Here is a 22,792-nt window from a genome sequence, read left to right as displayed (position 1 = left end):
ACGCCAGTGCAAGTAGATAAATAGGTACTGCTGTGGCGGAAAGGTAAGTGGCATTTCCATGCACTCTGGCACTCATCACAGTGTTCTGTTGCGCCAGAAGCGGTTTAGTCATGCGGGCCACATGACCCAGAGAGCTGTCTGTGGACAAACGCTGGCTCCCTCGGCCTGAAAGCGAGATGAGTGCTGCAACCCCATAGTCGCCTTTGACTGGACTTAACCGTCCAGGGGTCCTTTACCTTTTACAGATCCCCACAAACCACTGGCCCCCTCTCCCAAGTCAGACTCCAGCCCAGCTTCCCCTGGTGCACACCCACCAGCATTCTTCCAGCCCCTGACACTTCCCATAAGCAGCTGCTTGGCCATTGGGACAACAAAATGCTGTGCTAGATGGATCACTGGCCTGATCCAGCAAGCTCGTCTTATGTTCTTGAGGAAATATGGCAGTGTATGCATGACATTAGGGGGACGCGGGTGGCGCTGTGGGTAAAACATCAGTGCCTAGGACTTGCCGATCGTATGGTCGGCGGTTCGAATCCCCACGGCGGGGTGAGCTCCCGTCTTTTGGTCCCAGCTCCTGCCCACCTAGCAGTTCGAAAGCACCCCTAAGTGCAAGTAGATAAATAGGTACCGCTTTATAGTGGGAAGGTAAACGGCGTTTCCGTGTGCTGCGCTGGTGCTGGCTCGCCAGAGCAGCTTCGTCTCGCTGGCAGCACTGGCCCCCGGCCTCTTAAGTGAGATGGGCGCACAACCCTAGAGTCGGACACGACTGGCCCGTATGGGCAGGGGTACCTTTACCTTTACCTTTATGCATGACCACATGTGAAAGTGCACAAGAAATTTTTCATTACGTGATTTTACTTTTTGCTGGCATTGCTTCCTGTCTTCCTGGTTATGTGCTAAAACACAAATTTGGTCTATATTTTTTTTTTTAAGGAAGTGATAAATTTGTGAAACCATAAGCATGCTTAGTTCAGTTAAGAGACCCAAATCTGCACTTACACCACCCCACCCTTCCAAACAAAATTTTCAGAAGTCATCCACTAGCTTCTGTCTGAATGCCAAATCTGAACGTACATACCCAAATTCATGCTTCTTCTTTCCATCTGACAGGTTTGTAGCCAGAACCAGTGGCGTAGCGTGGGCTGTCAGCACCCGGGGCAAGGCAAGTAATTTGCGCCCCCTAACCCGTGGATTTGCGCCCCCTAACCCTAACCCCCAGGTGTTGCGCCCAGCCCCCCCTGCACCCCCCACGCTACGCCACTGGCCAGAACAGAACCCCTCAAAGAGATCTCGGCATCAAGGGAGCCCTGAGGAAAAAATGGGGGAGAACTGAATATGCTCAGTGGTCATAAAATGTTGATAGTATGCTGGAACAAAAAACCGAAAATGGGAGCAATATACGGCCAACTGGCACAATGAGCAGCACTTCATACGGTAGCATTTTGTTGCAGTCATGCATAATAATTATTACACAAAGCTCACATGCGCCTATCAAAAACTGCAAGATAGCTCAAGTGTTAATTTTTGATGATACACTTTTTAAAAACAGTACAAGCCTGTGTGTGTTTACTCAGAAGTAAGATCAAGTGTGTTCAAAGTATATATAGGATTGCAGCCTGAAACTCTTCCAAATAGGTTTGTTTTTTATTAATTAGTGCGTGCATGGATGTTCTCTTGCGAACCACTCGGGTGCCAAATTTAATTGAGCTACATCTGGAGCTGACCGAATATACATAGGCTAGGGATTTTCTGACTGATTAACTGTCTCTGCCTTTTAACCTGGACAAAGAGGCAACCACAAACAGATGACATCTGTATATGAGAAAAACTTGTGGAGGGCAGCAGAAAAGGGAAGAGGAAGAGCAAAAACTCGATGTCTTTGTGCTCAGACATCAATTAAAATGTCACATAAAATAAGGACCTGCAAATACTCCTCTTAGAGTACTATTATCAAAGCAAAGTGCTGTTGTTGGTTTTTTTTAAAAAAAGATTCAATTTGTGCCAAATAAAAGAGATAGAACAAACACGTATTAATATTCCAGTAGCCGTGCAACATTTCGCTGCAGAAGTAAAATAAATGAAACCCAATTTTAAAGCCTTCCAGCCGACAAGAATCAAATCTTACTGTCACCCAGGTGGTCAGAACTGTTCAGCTGGCACAAAGCAGGGAGGGAAAAGATATAGCAAAAATGCTAAAACTAAATCTAAAGAATATGAATGGCAAAAACATGCCAAAGAACCGTAGGAGCTGAGTTGGTATATTTTAAAGATGAAAAACTAGATCATGGGTGGTCCTGTTAGCAAAAGGGCTTCCACCTTCACAATGGGACTACCTCTGTTTCTCCTCACATGTCCAGTCCCCTCAATCTGTTTTTGAGGTTGCTTGCCCCAAATCTCCCAAGCAGATTTGGAGGAGCACAGGAGAGGTCCTGTTGTTCCAGTGAAAGTTTGTGGGCTGTGTTGGATACAACCAGGGCTTTTTTTCCAGCTGAAATTCACCGGAACCCAATTCTGGCACCTTTCAGGTGAGCGCCATTGCCATTGTAAGAGAACAAGGGAGGTGTTCACTGTGACTTCCAGCACATCACTTTTTCTAGAAAAATAATACTGGATACAGACCCAGACCTGCTGAGCTGCTGTATCCTACACCTTCAGACCACGGACTTCAAAATTGGGTGTTAGGTAGGATAATTGTTATTGCTTAAGATAATTATGATAGGCATTAGGGTTAAGCAGGTGTCATAGAGTGGCTAAGGGCATGTACAGATGATGAGCAGCAATCTCAGATCCCTGCTGCAAACTACATGAGACTATAGCAAAGCAGGTGATAATGTGCCAGATAGGAGGTCTAGGCAGAAAGAGCTCACCATCCATCATACTGACACAGAAGCACTCTCTGTAGCCTTCCTACCAGTGGACTGGAGAAGGAGTTCTGCCTAGCCAGTGGTGGGAAGTGAAGAAAGACAATTAGAAATGCTTTAAACTCCCGTTTTTCCAAAATATCTATTTAAATTCTCCTTTCTAAGTACAGTGGAACCTCGGGTTAAGAACTTAATTTGTTCTGGAGGTCCGTATTTAACCTGAAACTGTTCTTAACCTGAGGTACCACTTTAGCTAATAGGGCCTCCCGTTGCCGCCGTGCGATTTCTGTTCTCATTCTGAGGTAAAGTTCTTAACCCGAGGTACTATTTCTGGCTTAGCAGAGTCTGTAACCTGAAGTGTCTGTAACCTGAAGTGTCTGTAACCTGAGGTACCACTGCAATTTATTAAATTTTTTGGTACATTATTTATTTTATTTATACATGGCTTTTCCATTAAAAGATCCTCAAGATGACTTAAGGCACACTGCAAATGCATAAAAACAAAACGTACACAACTCCAAACGCAACACACGAACCCCAGCAGCTCATGGATGCGATCAGAGTGTAATCACAGTATTGGCCACTAGAAGATTGCACCTTGCCTCTCAGGAAGAACGTCACATGACAAGGGAAAGAACAGCCTGGCACTCCTGCCGCTGGTTTACTTCTGAACAGTGCCTTTGAGATCTTCTATGAAAGTCTTTACAGCAAGTCTGTCGGTTTTGCCATTGATCTCTTAAGCGGTCTGCTGTGAAAATACACTCAGTTTGGAAAACAATCTAGCTCCACCAAGTGACCCTTTTTGTAACTGCTGTTCTGAAACGGAGATCAAACTAATGTAAATTTCGACATTTTAAAACCTGTCAAACAAAATGTTATCTCCTTCATAGAACTTATCGAGAAATGGACCTGACTTCATGCGGAAGAAGTTTATCTTCCTTAATTTATTGTAAAAAAAACACACACACGCCTCCTCAGATGATCATGGAGCAAGGTAATAAAATAAGACAAAATATAGTCAAGCAAACATTGCATCATTCCGTTCTATGTTTGTATTTTATAATGCAAACCACAGCTTATGTGGAAAACCTTCAGAAGTGTATAAGGGACAAGAAGAAAAGCAAGTGACATTGCTAAGAAAATGAAGTGCAAACCGATTACACTTAGAAATGAAGATAAAAGATGAAGATAAAAGAATTGCCAGAGCTTTATAAGACTTGCAGCACAATCCTATGCATGTTCACTCAGAAGTGTCACTGAATTCTATGGGGCTTATTCCCAAATACATGTGCATAGTCCTATGTAATGTTGGCCCAGTGAAGACAGTAGAACTAACTCCAGAGAAAACATTAATTGAGATGTGCTGTAAGGGACTGAGAAAGAAAATACGGGGGGGGGGGGAATCTGCCCATGTTCAGCTTTTCTGTCACTCAAAAATCTTGTCATAAAGGAACTTGGCATCAACCAGAGTCCAGTTATTGCTTTTAATATCTCTTTGCCAGCTTCCAAGCTTCCTAGCACTTATAACTACAGACATTTTTTTTCTTCAAACATTCTAAAAAATGAAGAGGAATACAAGCAGCAGGGTTCACTTAAAAAAACATTTACAGTAAGTCATGATGGTATTGAATTTTAAGCCCCTTACCTCCTTATGAAGGACTGTTCTCAGCACTAGGTCAACACAAAGACTAATTTTAATTTCAGCTGAGGTGAGTTGGTAGCTAAGGTAGAAAAATCAGAAATAACCTGCCCCGTAAAGTATACAGCACATGACTATCCTACATAAACACTATGCAAGTATTCTTTTAAGTACATCTTGTAAAGCACGAGGTCTGAGCCAGCCTTTTTAAAATGTTTTAAAGAGGTTCCCTCTTATACATTCTACCTTCACAGATACAGGATCATAGGAAGAGGCCCACAGTGGTGGGAATGTAAGGAAATGAAAAAAATTTGGGAAATGATATACAATGAACTGAAAATGACATTTGTAAAAAAAAAAAAAAAGCATTTCTGTTAGGGATTCTAGGACAAGACCTGCCAAGAAAAATAAAGAACTTATTTATGTATGCTACATCAGTGGCAAGAGTCTTGATAGTACAAGGATGGAAGAATGAGGAAATCCCCACGAAAGAACAGTGGCAAGAAAAATTGATGAGTTATGCAGAACTGGCTAAATTGACATACAAACTGCGGGACAAGGACAACTATGACTTTAAGGAAGAATGGGAGCTTTTTACAAATTATCTAAAAAGACAACAAAATGAACTGGATTCCTTGGCAGGGTTTGAATAAACATACACAAATTTATTGGTTGATAACATGATAGATAGATAGATAGATAGATAGATAGATAGATAGATGATAGATAACGTAAGGATATGTATAATTTTATAACATGCAGAGAATAATATGTGCTGAAAAATCAGAGAGAGGAGCTGAGGGAAGTCTCTGTGGGGGGGAGGGTTAGAAGGGGGTGGTAAAAAGGGGGGGAAATACTAATGAATATTATATGTTTTGACAGTTTGTATGTTGAAGTTGTTAATAAAAATATATTTATTTTTTTAAAAAAAAGGAAGGGCTTTTTTTCCAGCTGGAGCTCAGTTCCAGCACCTCTCAGGTGGGCGCCATTGCCATTCTAAGAGAACAAGGGAGAAGTTTGTGGTGAGCTCTTTTTCTAGAAAAATAGCACTGCCCACAGGTATCATCCAAGACCCCCTCCCCTCACCCTATAACAATATGAAGCTGCTTTGGGTGACAGATTTCAGATGAGGCACCATTTTCCTGCCTCCAGTCTTCATCTTGGTGTATCATAAAAAGGGGTAACTAATAGACAGCAGGAGTGACCATTTTGATTTTTGGGGTTCTGATTCAAAGACCAGTACTGTGCCCTTACTTTCGATCAGAGGGGGGAATAGGGGGAATAGGGGTGACCGCCCTCGAGCCTGAACTTTGGCAGCCCTACACCTGGTGCCCACAGCTGGCAACCGTGCTGCCTGGCCCCTGCTGCCCACACAGCAGGGCTCAGTGGAGGAGCAAGTGCATGACACACAGGAGGTTTTGGGTTCAATCTTCAGCATCTCCTGTTTGAAATGCTGGATCAGCATGGCCGATACAGAGCTAGTTGGACCAATGGTCTTGATCAGGATAAGGAAAACTTCCTACGACTCTCTTCCAAGGCGGAGGGCTTCGAGGTCATTGCCCCTGCTAAAACAGCAGCAAAAGAAGAGGCAACAACAACAGAAAGCCGGGGCTGGGGGGTCAGACGGAGGGGGCATTGCCAGCATTATGTAGAGTAGGAGGGTCGAGAGCCAGGTGGGAGATGATGTGATTTAACCCAGGCCCTGCATCTCGCCTAGGGATAGCCCTGCTTTCAGCTTTTTGTTTGGTAATTGCTGGATTCCAGCCCGATCCTAAAACAACACAGTTCTGAATGAGCACACGAGGTGACTTGTCAATGGTATCACTGCCACATCCTGTGCAAGCCAAACAGGGCATGTCTCTTCTGATCCTATTGTGCGACTGGCTGGAATAAGAGTGAAGTTAACACTGCTAATGCACATTTGTGCTAATGACATACTTGGCATCCCAGTGGTCAGAGCAAGTACAGTGGTACCTCGGGTTAAGAACTTAATTCGTTCCGGAGGTCCGTTCTTAACCCGAAACTGTTCTTAACCTGAGGTACCACTTTAGCTAATGGGGCCTCCCGGTGCTGCTGTGCCGCCACCACACAATTTCTGTTCTCATCCTGAAGCAAAGTTCTTTACCCGAGGTACTATTTCTGGGTTAGCGGAGTCTGTAACCTGAAGCGTCTGTAACCTGAAGCGTCTGTAACCCAAGTACCACTGTATGTACATCCTTAACCCCATTCCTTCCCATTCAGCACCCCTTTTCTTTCACCTTGCTGTTCATCTTGCAATGGCTGTACTTCTTGGTGTAACTATGCCACTCCATGTAACCAAACTTGCAGTACAGTCAGGTTGTGCATTGATAGCAGTGACGCCTTCATCTGCCCAGTGGCAAACCTGCACACTTCGACACCAGGGGCGGAGGTGTGGCTGGCGCACATCCCGGGGGCATGGCGCCAGGCATGGGGGGGTGCGCGGCGCGTGTCCAGGGGGCGGCCGTGATGGTACCCCCCCTCCCTGATGGTGCCGGGGGCACTGCGCTCCACTGCCCACCCTTTCCTCCGCCAGTGCATCTGCCCCACCTGCAATAAAACATGTCTCTCTTACCCATCTCTGCAGTCACAGCAGGCGCTGTAACTCTCCAATGGTTTGACTTTACCCCCGATGGCTCACTCTTCCATTGTCTCCCAAGACAGACGGAAGCCAGCATCTTTGGGCAGGAAGGTAAGACAGAGACCTCCAGGCGCATCACATTGGTCTACGGAGCTGGATCAGTCAGGCTTCCAAGTTTTCCTTTTGCCCCTTTCCACCCCCCCCCCCAAAAAAAACCTCATACCTTCCAGCTACAATTTTTAACTTGTGAAACCCAAGTTATTAAAAAGGTACTTGAGCCGAACGCCTGCGGAGAATGGCAAAGCGACTGTCTCTTGCCAATTCTGGTCTGACTTTGTACCATGCTTACTGAGAGCAAACCTTTCAAAAGCAGTCGGCTGTGACCCAGACATTTTGATGCTAACTGCAGCAATGGAACTTCAGCATGGCTGTTACCCTTTCTGTCTAAAGCAAGGCTGTGGATTTGAATAGACCAGACTTTCCTTCATTCATTCCCTTTGTCGGCAGCTTATTGTGTGCTGGTGCTTTTTTCCTTTTCATCTCTCAGCCTCAAAGATTGATGCTTTTGTCCTTGAGCTGATAATTTTTTTATATAAACTTCAACCATGGGTTTTTGGGGTGGGTACCGAGAGGGCGAAAAGATAGTAGGCAGCAATTTCAGTTATACACTGCTCTCTAGGATCAGGGTGGCACAGAACAGTTTAAGAATAATTGCTTTCATTGTATTATTATATTTCATAATTCCCAATGAACTTCTTCACCGCTTTACCATCGTTATTGTGTTCACATGTGCACTAAGAAAAACATCACTATTATTATTATTTTTTATGCTGAGGGGAATCAAAGGTGGAGAAATTCTGACAAAGACAAAGACCCATGCCTTCAGTCCATGAAAGAGATGGACTTTGAACCAGACTGCTACCTTAAAGTCCATGCCTCTATTCAGTGCACTAACGTAAGGGCTACTTAAAATTCATATTGACATTCACTCAATATTTATTTCAGGCCATGCCTATCCTATTGGCATTCTCAGGAACACATAAAACTATTTCCAGATGTCCTTGGGTAGGGTCTCTTTCCCAAACATTTCTTACTGAGACACAATTATTTCTGAATTAAAAGTGCACACTTAAACATGCTTGCTCCTTAAGTTTCTAAAATAATGAGCATGCATTCCTCATAAAGTTGTGGAAAACCTGATATCGCGCCCTCTCCTTTCAGAGAAGTAACTATGCTTCTGGAGCAGTTTTAATGCTTCATATTTAAATTCTCATGCTTTCAGAACAAATCTTAACTCTCAGAGCCTGTGCATTAAACATTAAGTGCAGGATAAATCTTCTCTGCCTCCCTAATAATTTATCATTTACGCATCCTTGCATTTGCAGGATGGGGAACAGAGGTATTATGGTAGGAAATTCAGAGCTGACATGATAAAACAATACCAGTATTTCATATTCAAGGATGGTGCTCATCATTAGTCATAGAATCTTAAGAGTGGGAAGGAACCCAAGGGTCTCTAGTCCAGCCCCCTGCAATTGCAATAGTCATATATACACTCAGTGAAATCAATGGACTTAAAGCTTCGTTTTGATATGAAAATATGTATTGCATATGTATTTCAATTTTCCCTAAAATTAGCATTTCTTATCTTCTTCTTCTTTTTTTTAAGAAAAGGTAGAACAGCCCATGTCTTCAAAGTTACTGGGAATTTGACATCTCATCCAGAACAGTCTGCTGACTTACCATAGCCAAAAAAAGCTATTGGAAGCTTGGGAAGTTATACCAAGTCCCTTCCCAGCTATGCCAGCTCTCCTCCATGTCTTTGCCATGTTACAGTTTTGCTTGCCACAAAAATGGAAAACAGTGATTTGCCCCAGCAATTGCAGTAAACTTTGTTACCTCATATTATTGGAACAGCAGTATTTTATGCTCCTTTGGTATGCATTTGCTTGTCTAAAGGCTCCTGGAACTAGGCTGCTTGGAAACTGTGTGGTGTTGCTTTGGTACACCTTCCTGGAACTTCTTTTTTCATCTCTTCTAGTCCCTTACCATACGTTAAAGGATTTTGTCGTTCATGTGACAGTTTAGCTTCTGCCTGCAACCTTTTTGCTGCTGCATAAAGGAGTTGTTCTGAAGTCTTGCTGTTTGACAGATCCATAGCTGTCAACCTTCCCTTTTTTTTGCGGGAAATTCCCTTATTCCAGCACTGTTTCCCGCTGCTTCCCGCTGCTATCCCGGATTGTTAGATATCCCGTAGACTGTCCCCGGGACAGGTGAGGCTGCTGATTCCTTATTTTCGAGGCTGCTGATCCCTTATTTTCAAATCTGAAAGTTGACAGCTATGGACAGATGAGAGTTAAACTGAAATCTAAGAAATATATTCAGAGGTGCAATTAGCAAAACTGAAGTGAAATGTGCAAACTTCATTGACTTCCAATGCAATTCTACACATCTACAAAAGTCCCACTGAGCTCCATAGGGCTCATTCTCAGGTAAGTGTGTATGGGACTGCAGTCATAAAGACCCACTTTACTCACTTACTCTCACTTACGCTCACTAGTAGAACTTTCATTAGTAGAACTTTCACTAGTAGAACCTTAGTTTCACAATATCTGAACTATGAACTAACGTTTTTGTTATTTTAATTGCACCAAGGGATAAATATAATCTTTACATCTTATTTTCCACATCTTTATTGGGTTTGTTTTTTAATTGTACAGTGGTACCTCAGGTTACAGACTCTGCTAACCCAGAAATAGTACCTCGGGTTAAGAATTTTGCTTCAGGATGAGAACAGTAATCGCACAGCGGCGGCGCGGCAGGCCCCATTAGCTAAAGTGGTATTTCAGGTTAAGAACAGTTTCAGGTTAAGAACGGACCTCCAGAACGAATTAAGTTCTTAACCCTAGGTACCACTGTATTGTTGTAGATAAGACAGCCAAGTGGACCAAGTGGTATTTAGTTGCTCAGCCCCTCCCTTGTCCCAAAGAAGATCAGCAGGAGCTGTTGCCTGGCATGTTCTGCTCAAAGGTAAAGGGACCCTGACCATTAGGTCCAGTCGCGGATGACTCTGGGGTTGCAGCACTCATCTCACTTAATTGGCCAAGGGAGCCGGTGCACAGCTTCCGGGTCATGTGGCCAGCATGACTAAGCCGATTTTGGCGAACCAGAGCTGCACACGGAAACGCCGTTTACCTTCCCGCCGGAGTGGTTCCTATTTATCTACTTGCACTTTTGACGTGCTTTCGAACTGCTAGGTTGGCAGGAGCGGGACCGAGCAACGGAAGCTCAACCCATTGCGGGGATTCGAACCCACTGCACCACCCACGTCCCTCTGGCATGTTCTACTAGTGAGAGTAAATTTACCTCCAGCATAAGTTGAGTAACCTCCAGTTGCTCAGTCTCACGCCCTTGCCTCGGAGGACATCAGTGGGTACCACTGCTTGCCAACTGCCACTTCTAGGCTATCGCTATTTTCGGGGGAAGGAATTCCATCACATTCCAACAAACTTGGGCCGTGCAAATTAGGGTTGAGCAACTAACTCGCTTCCCCAAAAGAACAGATTTTTTTGCAGCAAAGAGGAAGCAGTTGCATTGGAAAGTGTGGGCCAACACTTGCTTTGATGCAATGTTATCTGTCCTCATCCTGCAAACGAATCAGAACGAATGCTTATTAAGCAGCCAATGTTATCTAATCAAAACAGGATAAATACTCAATAAACAGGCCTTCTGGAAGCACCCAAAATCAAACCTTCAACTACAGTGGTACCTCAGGTTAAGAACTTAATTCGTTCTGGAGGTCTGTTCTTAACCTGAAACTGTTCTTAACCTGAAGCACCACTTCAGCTAATGGGGCCTCCTGCTGCTGCGCCACCGGAGCACAATTTCTGTTCTCATCCTGAAGCAAAGTTCTTAACCCGAGGTAATCTTTCTGGGTTAGTGGAGTCTGTAACCCGAAGTGTATGTAACCTAAAGGTTATGTAACCCGAGGTACCACTGTAGTTAGCAGTAGTACTGTACTGTAATTCCTTAAGTACTATTAGAGCACCAGGATCTCACATGCACACAAGGTGAGAAAACTATATACAGTACATTACAGTACATTACTCTTGCACCAGTTTTCCTATGTTTCAATAGTCTTGAACTCTTGCTTAGTAATAGGAAAAAGAACAGTGAAATAAAACTTATTTCACAGCTAGAAAAGCGACCAGCAGCCTCAGAAAGGCAACATACATTTTTTAAAAATCTGACTCGAAAATATTTCGAGCTAATTCTGGAGTTTGCTTTTATCTGTTGAAATCTTTAAAAACAAATGTTATAAATGAGGGGGAGAGAATCTTGTTAAAGAGTATTTTTTAAAAACACCTCCTGAAAAAATATGTGTGTGTGTGTATCTCGATCGTATAAATTATATTTTCCAGGGCAGAGCGGGGGTCCTTTTCTAATTGGTACTCATTCTAGACCCAGCAACACAAGACTTTCGCAGAAGCAGAAAATCAGCCCGCAACCCTCACCAGCCTACGCGTTTCGACTGGCTCAGCCGCGCGTCAATCAGAGCGCCGTGCCCGCCCCACTTTGCGGCGTTGAGGACGGAGCGAAAGATGAAAACAAGGCTAGAGCTCCACCCACAGGTCCGTAGAAAGAAGGCGGAAACAAAAGAGGAGGCGGAGGAAATGCGAGATGACGAAACGACGACGACGCTCAGCTGGGAGTAAGCCGGCCAATCGGGAAGCGCCGCGGAGAATTTTGAACGAAGTCGTCGCCTGAAAGACACAGACACACACAAAAAACCCCCAACCACCACCAACGGCTTTTTGGGTCGTCGCGCGCACTCGGTCGCGCAGTTGAAGGCAGCTGAGGGGAAAAGAACGAGGGACGAGCGCGCGCCCCTCAGACGCAGGTTCGGCGGTACTTCTTTGTCCGTAATGGCGGCGGGTGGGTGGGAGGGAGCCCGGCTGAAGGGCTCCGTTTGTGGTTCGCCGCCGGCCGGTGGGTCGGGAGAGGGTAGGAAAAGAGAGATGAAGAATGGAAGCAGGGGGGGAAATGGAGGCTCCCGCCATATGCAAAGCGGAGCCCGAAACTGGAGAGGCCGTTTCTGCCCAGGGCGGCTGGCCTCTCGGGCTCTGACTGCTAAGAAACTGAAGGGGTCGGATCCGCGCTTAGTCGTTCTCTTGGAGCACACTTGGTTGAAAGGAGCGGCCGCTTAAAAGTGGCCCGGGTTGGGTGCGACCCAAACGGCCCAGCACTCGTCAGATAGGAGAATTGTAAAGTCGGAAGGGAGCCTGAGGATCATCTAGTCCAACCCGCCCCCTGCAACGCGGGAATCGGAAGCAGGACCGTTACGCGGCTGCGCATTGAAATCAAATCAGGCCAGGCCCAATAATAATAATAATAATAATAATAATAATAAATACCCCTCTCATCTAGCTGGGTTTCCAGTGCCACTCTGCGGAACATTAAAAAGTGATAAAACATAAAGCATTCAAAACTTCCCTAAACAGGGTTATCTGCAGATATATTCTAAAAGTCAGATAGTTGTTTATTTCCTTGACATCTGATGGGAGGGCGGGAGCAACTACAGTGGTACCTCTGGATACGAACGGGATCCGTTCCGGAGCCCGTTCGCATCTAGAAGCAAATGTAACTAGTGACAGCACATCTGCGCACGCGTGCGTTGCTTTTTGCCACTTCTAGGCATGCGTGTGATGTCGTTTTGAGTGTTCATGCGCAAGCGGCGAAACCCGTAAGTAACGTGCTCTGTTCCAGGTTGCCGCGGAGCGCAACCCGAACGCGCTCAACCCAAAGCGCATTCAATCCGAGGTATGACTGTACTGAGAAGGCCCTCTGCCTGTTTCCCTATAACCTCACTTCACAGTGAGGGAACTGCCAGAAGGCCCTTGGCACTGGACATCAGTGTCCAGGCAGAACAATGGGGGTGGAGACACTCCTTCAGGTACACTGGGCCAAGGCCATTTAGGGCTTTAAAGGTCAGCACCATCACTTTGAATTGTGCTCAGAAACTTACTGGGAGCTAATGTAGGTCTTTCAAGACCGGTGTTCTATGGTCTCGGCGGCCACTCCCAGTCACCAGTCTAGCTGCCACATTCTGGATTAGTTGTAGTTTCCAGGTCACCTTCAAAGGTAGCCCCATGTAGAGCGCATTGCAGTAGTCCAAGCGGGAGATAACCAGAACATGCACCACTCTGGCAAGACAGTCCGCAGGCAGCTAGGGTCTCAGCCTGCATACCAGATGGAGCTGGTAGACAGCTGCCCTGGACACAGAATTGACCTGCGCCTCCGTGGACAGCTGTGAGTCCAAAACGACTCCCAGGCTGCAGACCAGGGAGTCCCCCACACAAAGGTTCCAGGTTCAATGCATGGAATTGGATTTGATACTTGGGGGTGGTTTTTTATGGAGGAAGGGTATCTGAAGACAAGTTTGGAAAGAGTCTGCAGTGGATATAGACTCCAGAAGCTCAATTCAGGGATGGATGATAATAATATTATAATAATTTATTATTTTTACCCCACCCATGTGGTTGGGTTTCCCCAGCCGCTCTGGGAGGCTCCCAACAGAATATTAAAAACAATAAAACATCAAACATTAAAAACTTCCCTAAACAGGGCTGCCTACAGATGTCTTCTAAAAGTCAGGTAGTTGTTGATTTTAGTAAGTCAGATAGTTGTTTAATTTACTAATAACAAGTGCAGTGATTGTGCTCTGAAGGTTTTTCTTTATACACAGCTTGTTTGTAAAAGCAAAAACGTCTTAAGTGGTTAGGGTCTGATATCTCTTTTTCTGTGCTTTTTTTTATAAAGTAGGGAACACAGTAGGGAACACTGTTGCCCTACTGTATGCTGAGGGGAATGAGGGTGGAGGGAGGTTAATAAGAAATCTTATTAAGAAATATGTATTTTTAAATGGGTATTATTCCTAGGTGGTTTTGACCATCATGTTTTAACAAGCTGTAGTTCACAGTCTTTAAGACTACTGGTTCAAATTGAATAAGTATATTCTTTCAAATTTATGATTTAAAATAATAGGCTTGCTCTTCAACAATATGTACTGTTGAAGAATAGGCCAGACATTACCTTTTCAGTACCATTTTATGATAAAAACAGATTGCTGATAGATTTTTGGTGGGTGGGGGGTGTTAATATAAGATGGGACAAAGAGTTCATTTTTCTATATTGGTAAGAAAGCCTTTTAAATAAATATTTGTTAAACTGTAATCACTTGTGTGTTTTTTGTGTTTTTTTAAGGTGGAAAATGACTAGAGAAAGGTGCTTGAAAAAGTCATTTAAGGACAGCCTGGAAGATATAAAAGAACGAATGAAAGAAAGGCGAAATAAAAAATGGGCACAGTTGGGCAAAACCAAACAAGTCTTATCTGTCAACAGTAAAATTGCAAGTAAGTATTTTTTAATATTGTATTTTATTCAAGTTTTCCCAGAAATAGAAATTTTAGGAATTATTTCCATTTTTTCCCAGACAACTCATCTACACTGCTGAAAAGCTTTCAAACAAACAATCGAGCATTAGCTCTGGCTTTGGAAGAGGAGAAGAGCAAAATGAGGGAAGCACAAGATACAATCCTGTATTTAAAGAGAGAATATCAGAGTCTGAAATTTCAGGTGTTTGCCTTGCATAGAAAGCTGGCATTACAACAAGGAAAAGAGCATTCTGAGGTATTTTATCTTAATACATGTTGTACATATATAATGTCCAATTAAAATACAGGCGGCAATTGTTTTAGGAGCATCCATTTGACATATGATTGCTGACACATGGGTCCTTTTGGATCCAAAAGAGAGTGGGATGGGGTGCGCTTATATGTGCTCCAACAACACACGCAGGGCCCAGGAACAGAACATTTATTTATCACTTCAGACCAGAACCAGAAGGAGTTTTGAAGTAATTTGCAAGAAGAATAAAACACAATCTGTAAATAAATCCCTTAAAATGTTACAAATAATACTAAAAGTGTTTATCCAAAGAATTACCTAAAAGCACAAAATATCCACTTCAGCTGAAAACACAAATGACTACAAAAGGAAACCACATAAAGCCAGATCATTAGTGCTGCCCCAATGCCTAGGAAAAGAAAAGGTATTTTTCTGTTGCCAAAAAGATGGCAAATGTTAGTGGCAGACAGATGAGCTTGGAGGCATAGAGCTTCTCGTAATTGGGGACTATCACAGAAAAGGCTTGTTCTCTTGTCACCCTGCTGACATACCTTGAGTGGGGCACACAGATGAGGACCTCAGATGTCTTATTTCAAGGTTTGGGTTGGTTCATATGGGGAAGGGTGGTCCTTGCGAATGTAACCTGTGGTAGCAGATAACTTGTATACTAAACAAGAAATAGGATCCACTATTTCCTGTTCATTTTATTTCTAAACAAGCTAACTGTTGTATTGTAACTACATCAGTTAACTCTTTTTGTTTCTGTTAGACTAGATTAATGGCTTTGAAGGAGATTATTTCTAAAGTTGTTCAAGACCTACTCAATGCAACAAGTCTTCTTGGTTCAGCAAAAGATCAATATAACACAGCTCTTGTAAGTCTTTTTCCCATCTTTATATTTATATGTTACTTTCTGACTTTAGACTGTTATCAGTTCTGCATCCATTAAGATAATTGCTTAAATATTTTGCTGTTACTGTCCAATAGTAACAGTAATCTTTTCTGTTACTGTCCAATAGTCTGCCTCATAAGCTGCAGCTGGGAGCCACATTTTCAGACATCTCACTTTTATTATGTGCTTCATGTATGGTCCGTACAGCATAATGGTTTTCAGCATAATATCTTGAATTTTTACAGAACCAGACTCTCAGTGCCTCCAGTGCTGAGGAGTGTGATTCTAGCAATGTAAGAAGCCAAGATTCCTTGTAAGTACACTTAATATATTTCAATTTTTCTGCCTGTTTTTTCCCTTCAAAACAAAATTAAGAAACTTGCATCAATAAAATATATTTTAGATTGTGTTTTATACACGCAGGTGCACACCTGCACAGACACTATGATAATTGAAAGTGGTTTCTGTTAATTTATCACTTCCCCCTCTCCCCCCCCCCCAAAATGTTGCTGTGGGATAGAAAAAATGGTTTTCTCATGTTGACTGGTGGTTCTTGAATTTCAAGAGCTCTTCTCTAAAAAGCCTGTATATTAGATTATGAAAACTATTCCATGAATATATGTACTAAAGTTTATAGTCCATGCTATTAGAGCACTGAGTCAAAATTATGTGATGAGGACAATCCAAAAGTGGAAAATGCAGGGTGTGAGAGAAGAGCTTAGATGCCTTTTGTCTCTCAATTATGAAATGATTAGAATTGAGAAATTTACCAAATGACCAGTTAACAATGCCAAGCTCAAAAATGTTTGCATGGATCTGAAATTATTCAGATCTATTCTGCATATTCTGCAACCATATTTTCTCCATAAGTACCAGTAATTATCAGGGTTGGCCTGTGGGCTGGAGTTTTGACTGAGTGTGGGCCAATGAGTCAGGACCAAAGAGCAATCTGGCAAACCAGGAAGCAAAACCCAAGAGGCAAGTTCAAAGAGCAGGACCAGAAACACAAGGCTCACTCTTAAATGAAGCACCACTGAGACAGGAAACCCATGTACATCCCTTCCTGTCTAGGAGAAAGCAATGGTTAGCCTGCATGAGTGAAGCAAAATCTTGTTGCATGTTTCCCCAGAGTGGGTGGAGTTATGAAGATCACAACAGGAGGCATATTTTAGCAGTTTCTGACAGCGTTATTTCTTTAGAACAACAGTACTTTACCACCAAGTACAGCACTTTTGAACAGGAATGTTTCTTAGAAAGTGTGTTTTAATGCAGTTTTTAATTAAAACATTTTCCCCTGTCCAAAGCCAATTTGAAGTTGAGAAAACTGACTGCCAAGTAGCTTTGTATTTCATTCTCAAGCGCATATTCCTGGAATATACCTTTGTTTACAAGAGTGAAGGTTCTCATTCAGTTTTAATTTAGGAAACCCTTAATTTTTCTTGCGGGGTGTGTGTACCAAAACTGCTGTATGAGAATCTGCTCTTAAAATAATTCAGTGAATTTCACCTCCCCCCCCCCCCCTTAGAGCACATCTAAGGCATATACTTTATGTAGATACAAGCAAGCAAGATAAAATATCTGGAAAAGAATTAAAGGATAATACAGATACAAATTATTCAGATGTTGCAGCTGATTCTCAGCAAGATGTTATGACTGAAGATGTTTTTTCAACATCAAAGAAGGATACAGGTAGGTAATCCCGCATTTAAGATTCTAAACATGGGTCAAAGGCTTTACTATTAAAGAGCATTGGCTGGCTTCTAAAGAACCGAGAACCGCTGCTGATTCTGCATACCTTATATTCTCTTTCTTAAACCACGTGCTTCTTTCAAAGCTGAGTGGATTTCAAAAGCAGATTACAGTATTACTTGGAGGTTTGCTTACTGCAGTGGGAGCAAGGAGTATACCTTTCCTGTCTTAGGAACAACTAAAGTAGGTGTTTGGATTCTGGTCACGGGTAGCAGCATAACATCAAAGAAGTTTCATAATCTTGTGCAAAGCTATTTCCTTGCTATGTGCCATAACTGCAATTTTTATGAAAGGTGTCCCTCTGCTGACAGAAGGCTCATTAATTTAGCAAAGCCTCCTGTCAGTGGAACAGGGATTGAGGCAATCTTCAGTGAGGTAGCCCCTCAGCCCAAGCTCTGAAGAGTCCCCCTGCCTCCAGAGCAGGTGGAAGTGGAGTTGGGGATGCTGGGGAAGATTCATTTACAATTGCCTTAATCTCTGTTCTACTAACAGAAGGCTCTATTTGGATCAAAGGTTTGACAGAGGGATATCAACTGGTTTGCAACCATAATGCATTTTTAATTAAACGTTTTAAGTCAAATTTGCTGCCTTTAATACTCAGGCAGGAGATAGTGGGACATAAATGTACATATAGATTTGGCATAATCAGCTGATTCTCAAGACTCAGTTCTGCAGTTCTCTTTCCCACTCTGCACAGCTTTGGCAAAGTACTTGTAATGAGGTGAAAATGACCTGATACAATTACCTTTGCTTGTGGAACAGAGCAAGTTCACAGATTTCTGTTGTAATTGTCTATGCACAGGCATTATTGGTACATGATGTCTACTTCTGCTGTATCAGTATTATAATGAATAAGGATAATAATGATTTTATTATTATAACTGTTTGTTATAACTGTTCAATCTGATGGACCAATCTGCCAAACCTTACTAAACCATATTTAGCATCTAATTTTTTTCTGTGCTATTTTACTAACTACTTAAAGCTTTAATGTATGTATTTTTAAGCTTCCCTGCAGAATTGACACATTATTTTAAATTACCAGGTTGGCAAAGTAGTTCCCACTGTCATATGGAGTATGAGAACAGAAATGAAGAGAACATGCAATTTGAAAGTAGCTTACTAAAAAATGTATCTATCCGTCGTCACTACTCCAGGATCAAAACTCAGAATCCATTTGATGTATCTGATGGTAGCAGTCCGGAAGTACTTGAGCAGATAACAGAATGTTGCCAACAAGATGAACGTGGCCCCGAGTCAGGCTTGGTAAAAAATAATGAACAATATGAAGAAACTTACGTTTCTCAAGAGAAACATAAGATAAACACAGACAAAACTTTGGAACAGCCTAATATGTTACCTGAATCAAATACCCCAACAGCAGCCCCCAAACAAACTGATTTTAAAATTGTTGGAAGTTCTCAAACACACAAAGAGAGAGACCAGAAAAGAAAATTGGAAACAAAAACTAGGTGCAAGACAAGGTCCAGAAAAGAGAGAAGCCATAATAGGAAGTGCTGTTCCAAAGAAAAAACAGATAGATCAACTGGTTCCAATGATGCTTATGATTTTGTTTTTGAGGAGTGTGTCCATATCACACCTTTCCGACAAAACAAAGTTGAAGAGAATAACGTCCAAGAAAAAAATAATAGAGAAGGATCAGAAACTTCTTATGATGAATCATTTGCTTCAGAAGAGGACTCTGATGATAGTCAGTATGTGCCTTGCATGAAAAAATCCAGGAAAAGCTTAGAATGCACAACTGATGGCAGCCCAAGACACACAAGGCAACAATCAAAGAACGCTGTGAATGAACAGCATGGCAGTAGTCCTGAGGGGAAAAACAGGAATACTAAAAAATCTGTTAATTCTGCAGATAAGGAAAATGTTGAAAGTAAGTTATAATTTTGTTTTGAAAAAAATCTGTATGTGAATAAGTATAGAGATACCGACAGCTAACTCTGAAAAGTTTAGAAATCTAAATTTGATCAAACACAATAGGATTTTTCTTTCTTTGGCTGCAAAAAGGATAAATCTAATTTGCACAAATGGAATGCCACAACTGGATATTTCCTGTAGTTTTTTCTCCACTTTAGAATTGCCAGGAAGAGGGCTAACTAGACTAGCGGTTTTCAACCTTTTTGAGTCCACGGCTCCCTTCACCAACCACATTCTTTCTGTGGCTCCGCTGTGGAAGCCACTTACACTGGGATTGTTACAGGATGCACATAAGTGGGGATTTTCTCATTCTACCCCCAGCCCTTTTTGGCACCATTTTTGGTGCACATGTCAGTGGGAGCGCACGTGCTGACTGGAACCCAAGCAATGCCACTGCTTTGCAGGGCTGAGCTGACGCACCCCACCTGGCAACCTGTGTGTTCCTTTCCTGAAATTAGCGTGCACATAATGGGGGTGGGTGGGACGGAGAGGGCAATACCAGATTAAGATCAGAAGCAGAAATATTTTGTCATTATGGGGAAGGAAACCGAGAAACACAGCACAGGACACACATTCAGACATGCTCCTTTCCTGCAACATTCTCCCTGTCCCCATAAAGCTGGGTGACTCTTAAGGAGGGCGGTGTTGCCACGGGCGGGGGGGGGGGGGGGGAGAGATAGAGAAGAAGAGGGGGGAGGGATGTTGGAGGTAAGGAGTGAGAAATGGAAGACACTCTTCATTTTCAGGGTTATTTTTAAATCCCTCATAGAACACACATCCAGGCATACACATCATCAAGCTACTTTGCTGTTTTTTTGCATTTCTCATGCCCTCTGTGTAAAACTATGGAACTGTTAGTTACTGAAGCTGGGGAGGATTTTTGTTCGGGGAGATTCTAAGAAGATAAACAGTCTTGCAAAAGTGTCTCCGCTTTATTTGCCACCTTTATTTCAGGAAGATAATGAGCTGCAAGTTAAATCTGCCGGCTCCCCTAAACGATCCCCAGAAAGAAAGACATAATGCAGGAATATACAGGCTGCAGGTTAATGAAAGGATGGCCCCCAGGGCTCCCCTTAATGTTCCTCAAGTCCATGGTGCCACAGCACACTGGTGGAAAACCAATGAACTAGACACAAACATGCTAACGTTCTTACATTTTGTCTCCCAATAAAGAGCATTCACCCTCTGGAGCTTCCCAGAGGGAGAAAGAATAGCCATACTCCTTTTCCTGGTTGATTTGCACATCATAAGCTATTAAAAAATGCCTAAAAGAAAACACATAATTTGCACACATTTTTGTCTTATAACCTGTAAAAGGTGGGAAAGCAGCATGTGGGCCAGATCCTCAGTTCCCCCACCTCCCACAGGCAAACTTTGGAAGTTCAAAGGATTTCCTGGTAACCACCAATCACCCTTTGAACTCCCATTTGCAGGCATGGTTTGAAATCGATTCTTGTTTTCCAGCAAGAGCCAAGTCTGGTTTTATCATGAATATTGGTTGTTGTTGTCTTAAAAATCGAATAAACTTAACATTCTGCAGAATTCATATACAGAGTTTTACCAATATTAAGGTGTTGTTTGGAGCCACAGGAAGAGGGTTTGTTTAAAGCTTATTCATTGCTGACATTATCATTTAAACATTTTTCTCCCAGCAGATAAACCATCTAGGGCTCTTGAAAAATGTCATCCCTGTTTCAGTGATATTACCAATTTCGAATCAACTTCTATCCAAACTAGAGTTTCTCACCCACTGATGAGTACTGGAATAAAAGGTACTCCTCGAAAGAAACGTAGATGTACTGATCGCGTGAGCTATAAGGAACCAAGTCTCAGCAGGTTAGTATATTTGTTTCTAAATGGATATGCACCAGTTTCTTTCAAAAAATTATTGTATAATTTAGTTTTTAGAAATTTGTTGTATTAGTTTAGAATTAAATTTTGAATATAAAATCCAACCTTGCTTATGAATCTGACTTGCTTATGAATTTAGTTATGAGGCAAAGTAAGAATTAAAGGTAAAGGTACCCCTGCCCCTACGGGCCAGTCGTGTCCGACTCTAGGGTTGTGCGCCCATCTCACTTAAGAGGCCGGGGGCCAGCGCTGTCAGGAGACACTTCCGGGTCACGTGGCCAGCGTGATGCAGCTGCCCTGGCGAGCCGGCACCAGCGCAGCACACAGAAACGCCGTTTACCTTCCCGCTAGAAAGCGGTACCCATTTATCTACTTGTACTTAAGGGTGCTTTCGAACTGCTAGGTGGGCAGGAGCTGGGACCGCAGACGGAAGCTCACCCCGCCGCGGGGATTCGAACCGCCGACCATGCGATCGGCAAGCCCTAGGCGCTGAGGATTTACCCACAGTGCCACCCGCGTCCCTAAAGAATTACATGAATGCTTTCAAAACTAATGTACTATTTTGCTTTGATAGGAAGCTCAGAAGAGGAGACCCTTTTACAGATAACATCTTTCTGGATTCTCCAATTTTTAAGCAGAAAAAGAGCCGCATGTGTAATTCTCTTAAAAAGAAATCACTGCCCAGATCTAATGAGGTATTTGAATGCGTTGGTTGATTTTAATAACATTTTTAGGGAACAAACCCTTTAACTTGACAATTTAAGTAGTTGTATTGATATAAAGGTAAAGTGTATTTGCTGAAATATCATTACTGGAAAATCTTAACTATGTACATAAAACAGCTTTTAGATTTTAACACACCCTGGCCCAACACAACGCACATACAGTTGAAATTTATGTAATATATGAACAACTAGATTTTATATTAAAAATTGTGAATATCAAATTTGTTGATGTATTTAGTGTTTTTTTCTAGTTTCATGTTACACAGGAAATGGGGATTTCTTTTTGCTTGAAATGTAGATTAATGTAATTCTACTTTTATAGCAAATCTTCAGATTACAGATTTAACTGTTGAAAGTCTTTGTAGTGTTTTCTAAATGATCATATTGAAATAAAATTGTCAATGTTTTTGAAAAAGATAGCTATTTTAGTTTGCTATCTCAGTAGTGCTATTGTTCCAGCATCCATTCCGTTGTGTTTGTTCCGATGTTTCACTTTAACTGCATAAGGATAGTAGCACAGCTATCTTAAAAAGATTCCAAGGTGCATTCTTACGCAGTTACTTGGAAGTAAACCCTACTGATCACAATGATTCTGAGTAAACATGAATAAGCTTACCCTCTGGCTGTCCTCAATCTACGAGTAGGTTCCAAGGGGTGAATTGGAATGCTCAATTTATAAGCCAACATTTTTTGTGCACTTCATGTGAACATGTAATGAAGATAGTTTCTTTTGGTAATAGTTGCACTCTCTTCAATTCAGATCTATTATTGGGGGGTCCACAGGAAAACAGATTAACTACATGGGATAGCATAGTGTTTGGTTCTTGCCATCTGAAAGTGATGGTACAATTG

The 22,792-nt window shown here is 42.5% G+C and overlaps 2 protein-coding genes across 8 annotated transcripts in view; one reads left to right on the top strand and one right to left on the bottom strand.

Moving 5' to 3' along the window:
• KAT2B (lysine acetyltransferase 2B) overlaps positions 1 to 22,792 on the bottom strand; it is a 192,287-nt gene that overhangs the window by 113,933 nt on the left and 55,562 nt on the right. The window lies entirely within an intron of this gene.
• Positions 11,847 to 22,355, top strand: SGO1 (shugoshin 1). Of its 7 annotated transcripts, none has more exons than XM_083468205.1 (9): positions 11,847 to 11,999; positions 14,363 to 14,511; positions 14,592 to 14,788; positions 15,555 to 15,659; positions 15,923 to 15,990; positions 17,203 to 17,366; positions 18,472 to 19,320; positions 21,020 to 21,200; positions 21,790 to 22,355. In XM_083468205.1, the coding sequence occupies exons 2-9, from the start codon at positions 14,370 to 14,372 to the stop codon at positions 21,929 to 21,931; spliced, it is 1,848 nt and encodes a 615-aa protein (XP_083324331.1). In that variant the 5' UTR covers positions 11,847 to 11,999; positions 14,363 to 14,369; the 3' UTR covers positions 21,932 to 22,355. The 7 variants fall into 7 exon arrangements, with proteins under 7 accessions (XP_083324331.1, XP_083324327.1, XP_083324332.1 ...); XM_083468201.1 differs by having other exon boundaries at positions 21,017 to 21,200; XM_083468206.1 differs by having other exon boundaries at positions 11,998 to 12,034.

This window comes from Podarcis liolepis (genome assembly GCF_965112155.1).
Source record: "Podarcis liolepis genome assembly, chromosome: 12".
Lineage (NCBI taxonomy): Eukaryota > Metazoa > Chordata > Lepidosauria > Squamata > Lacertidae > Podarcis > Podarcis liolepis.
This window is presented reverse-complemented; position numbering and strand designations above follow the sequence as displayed.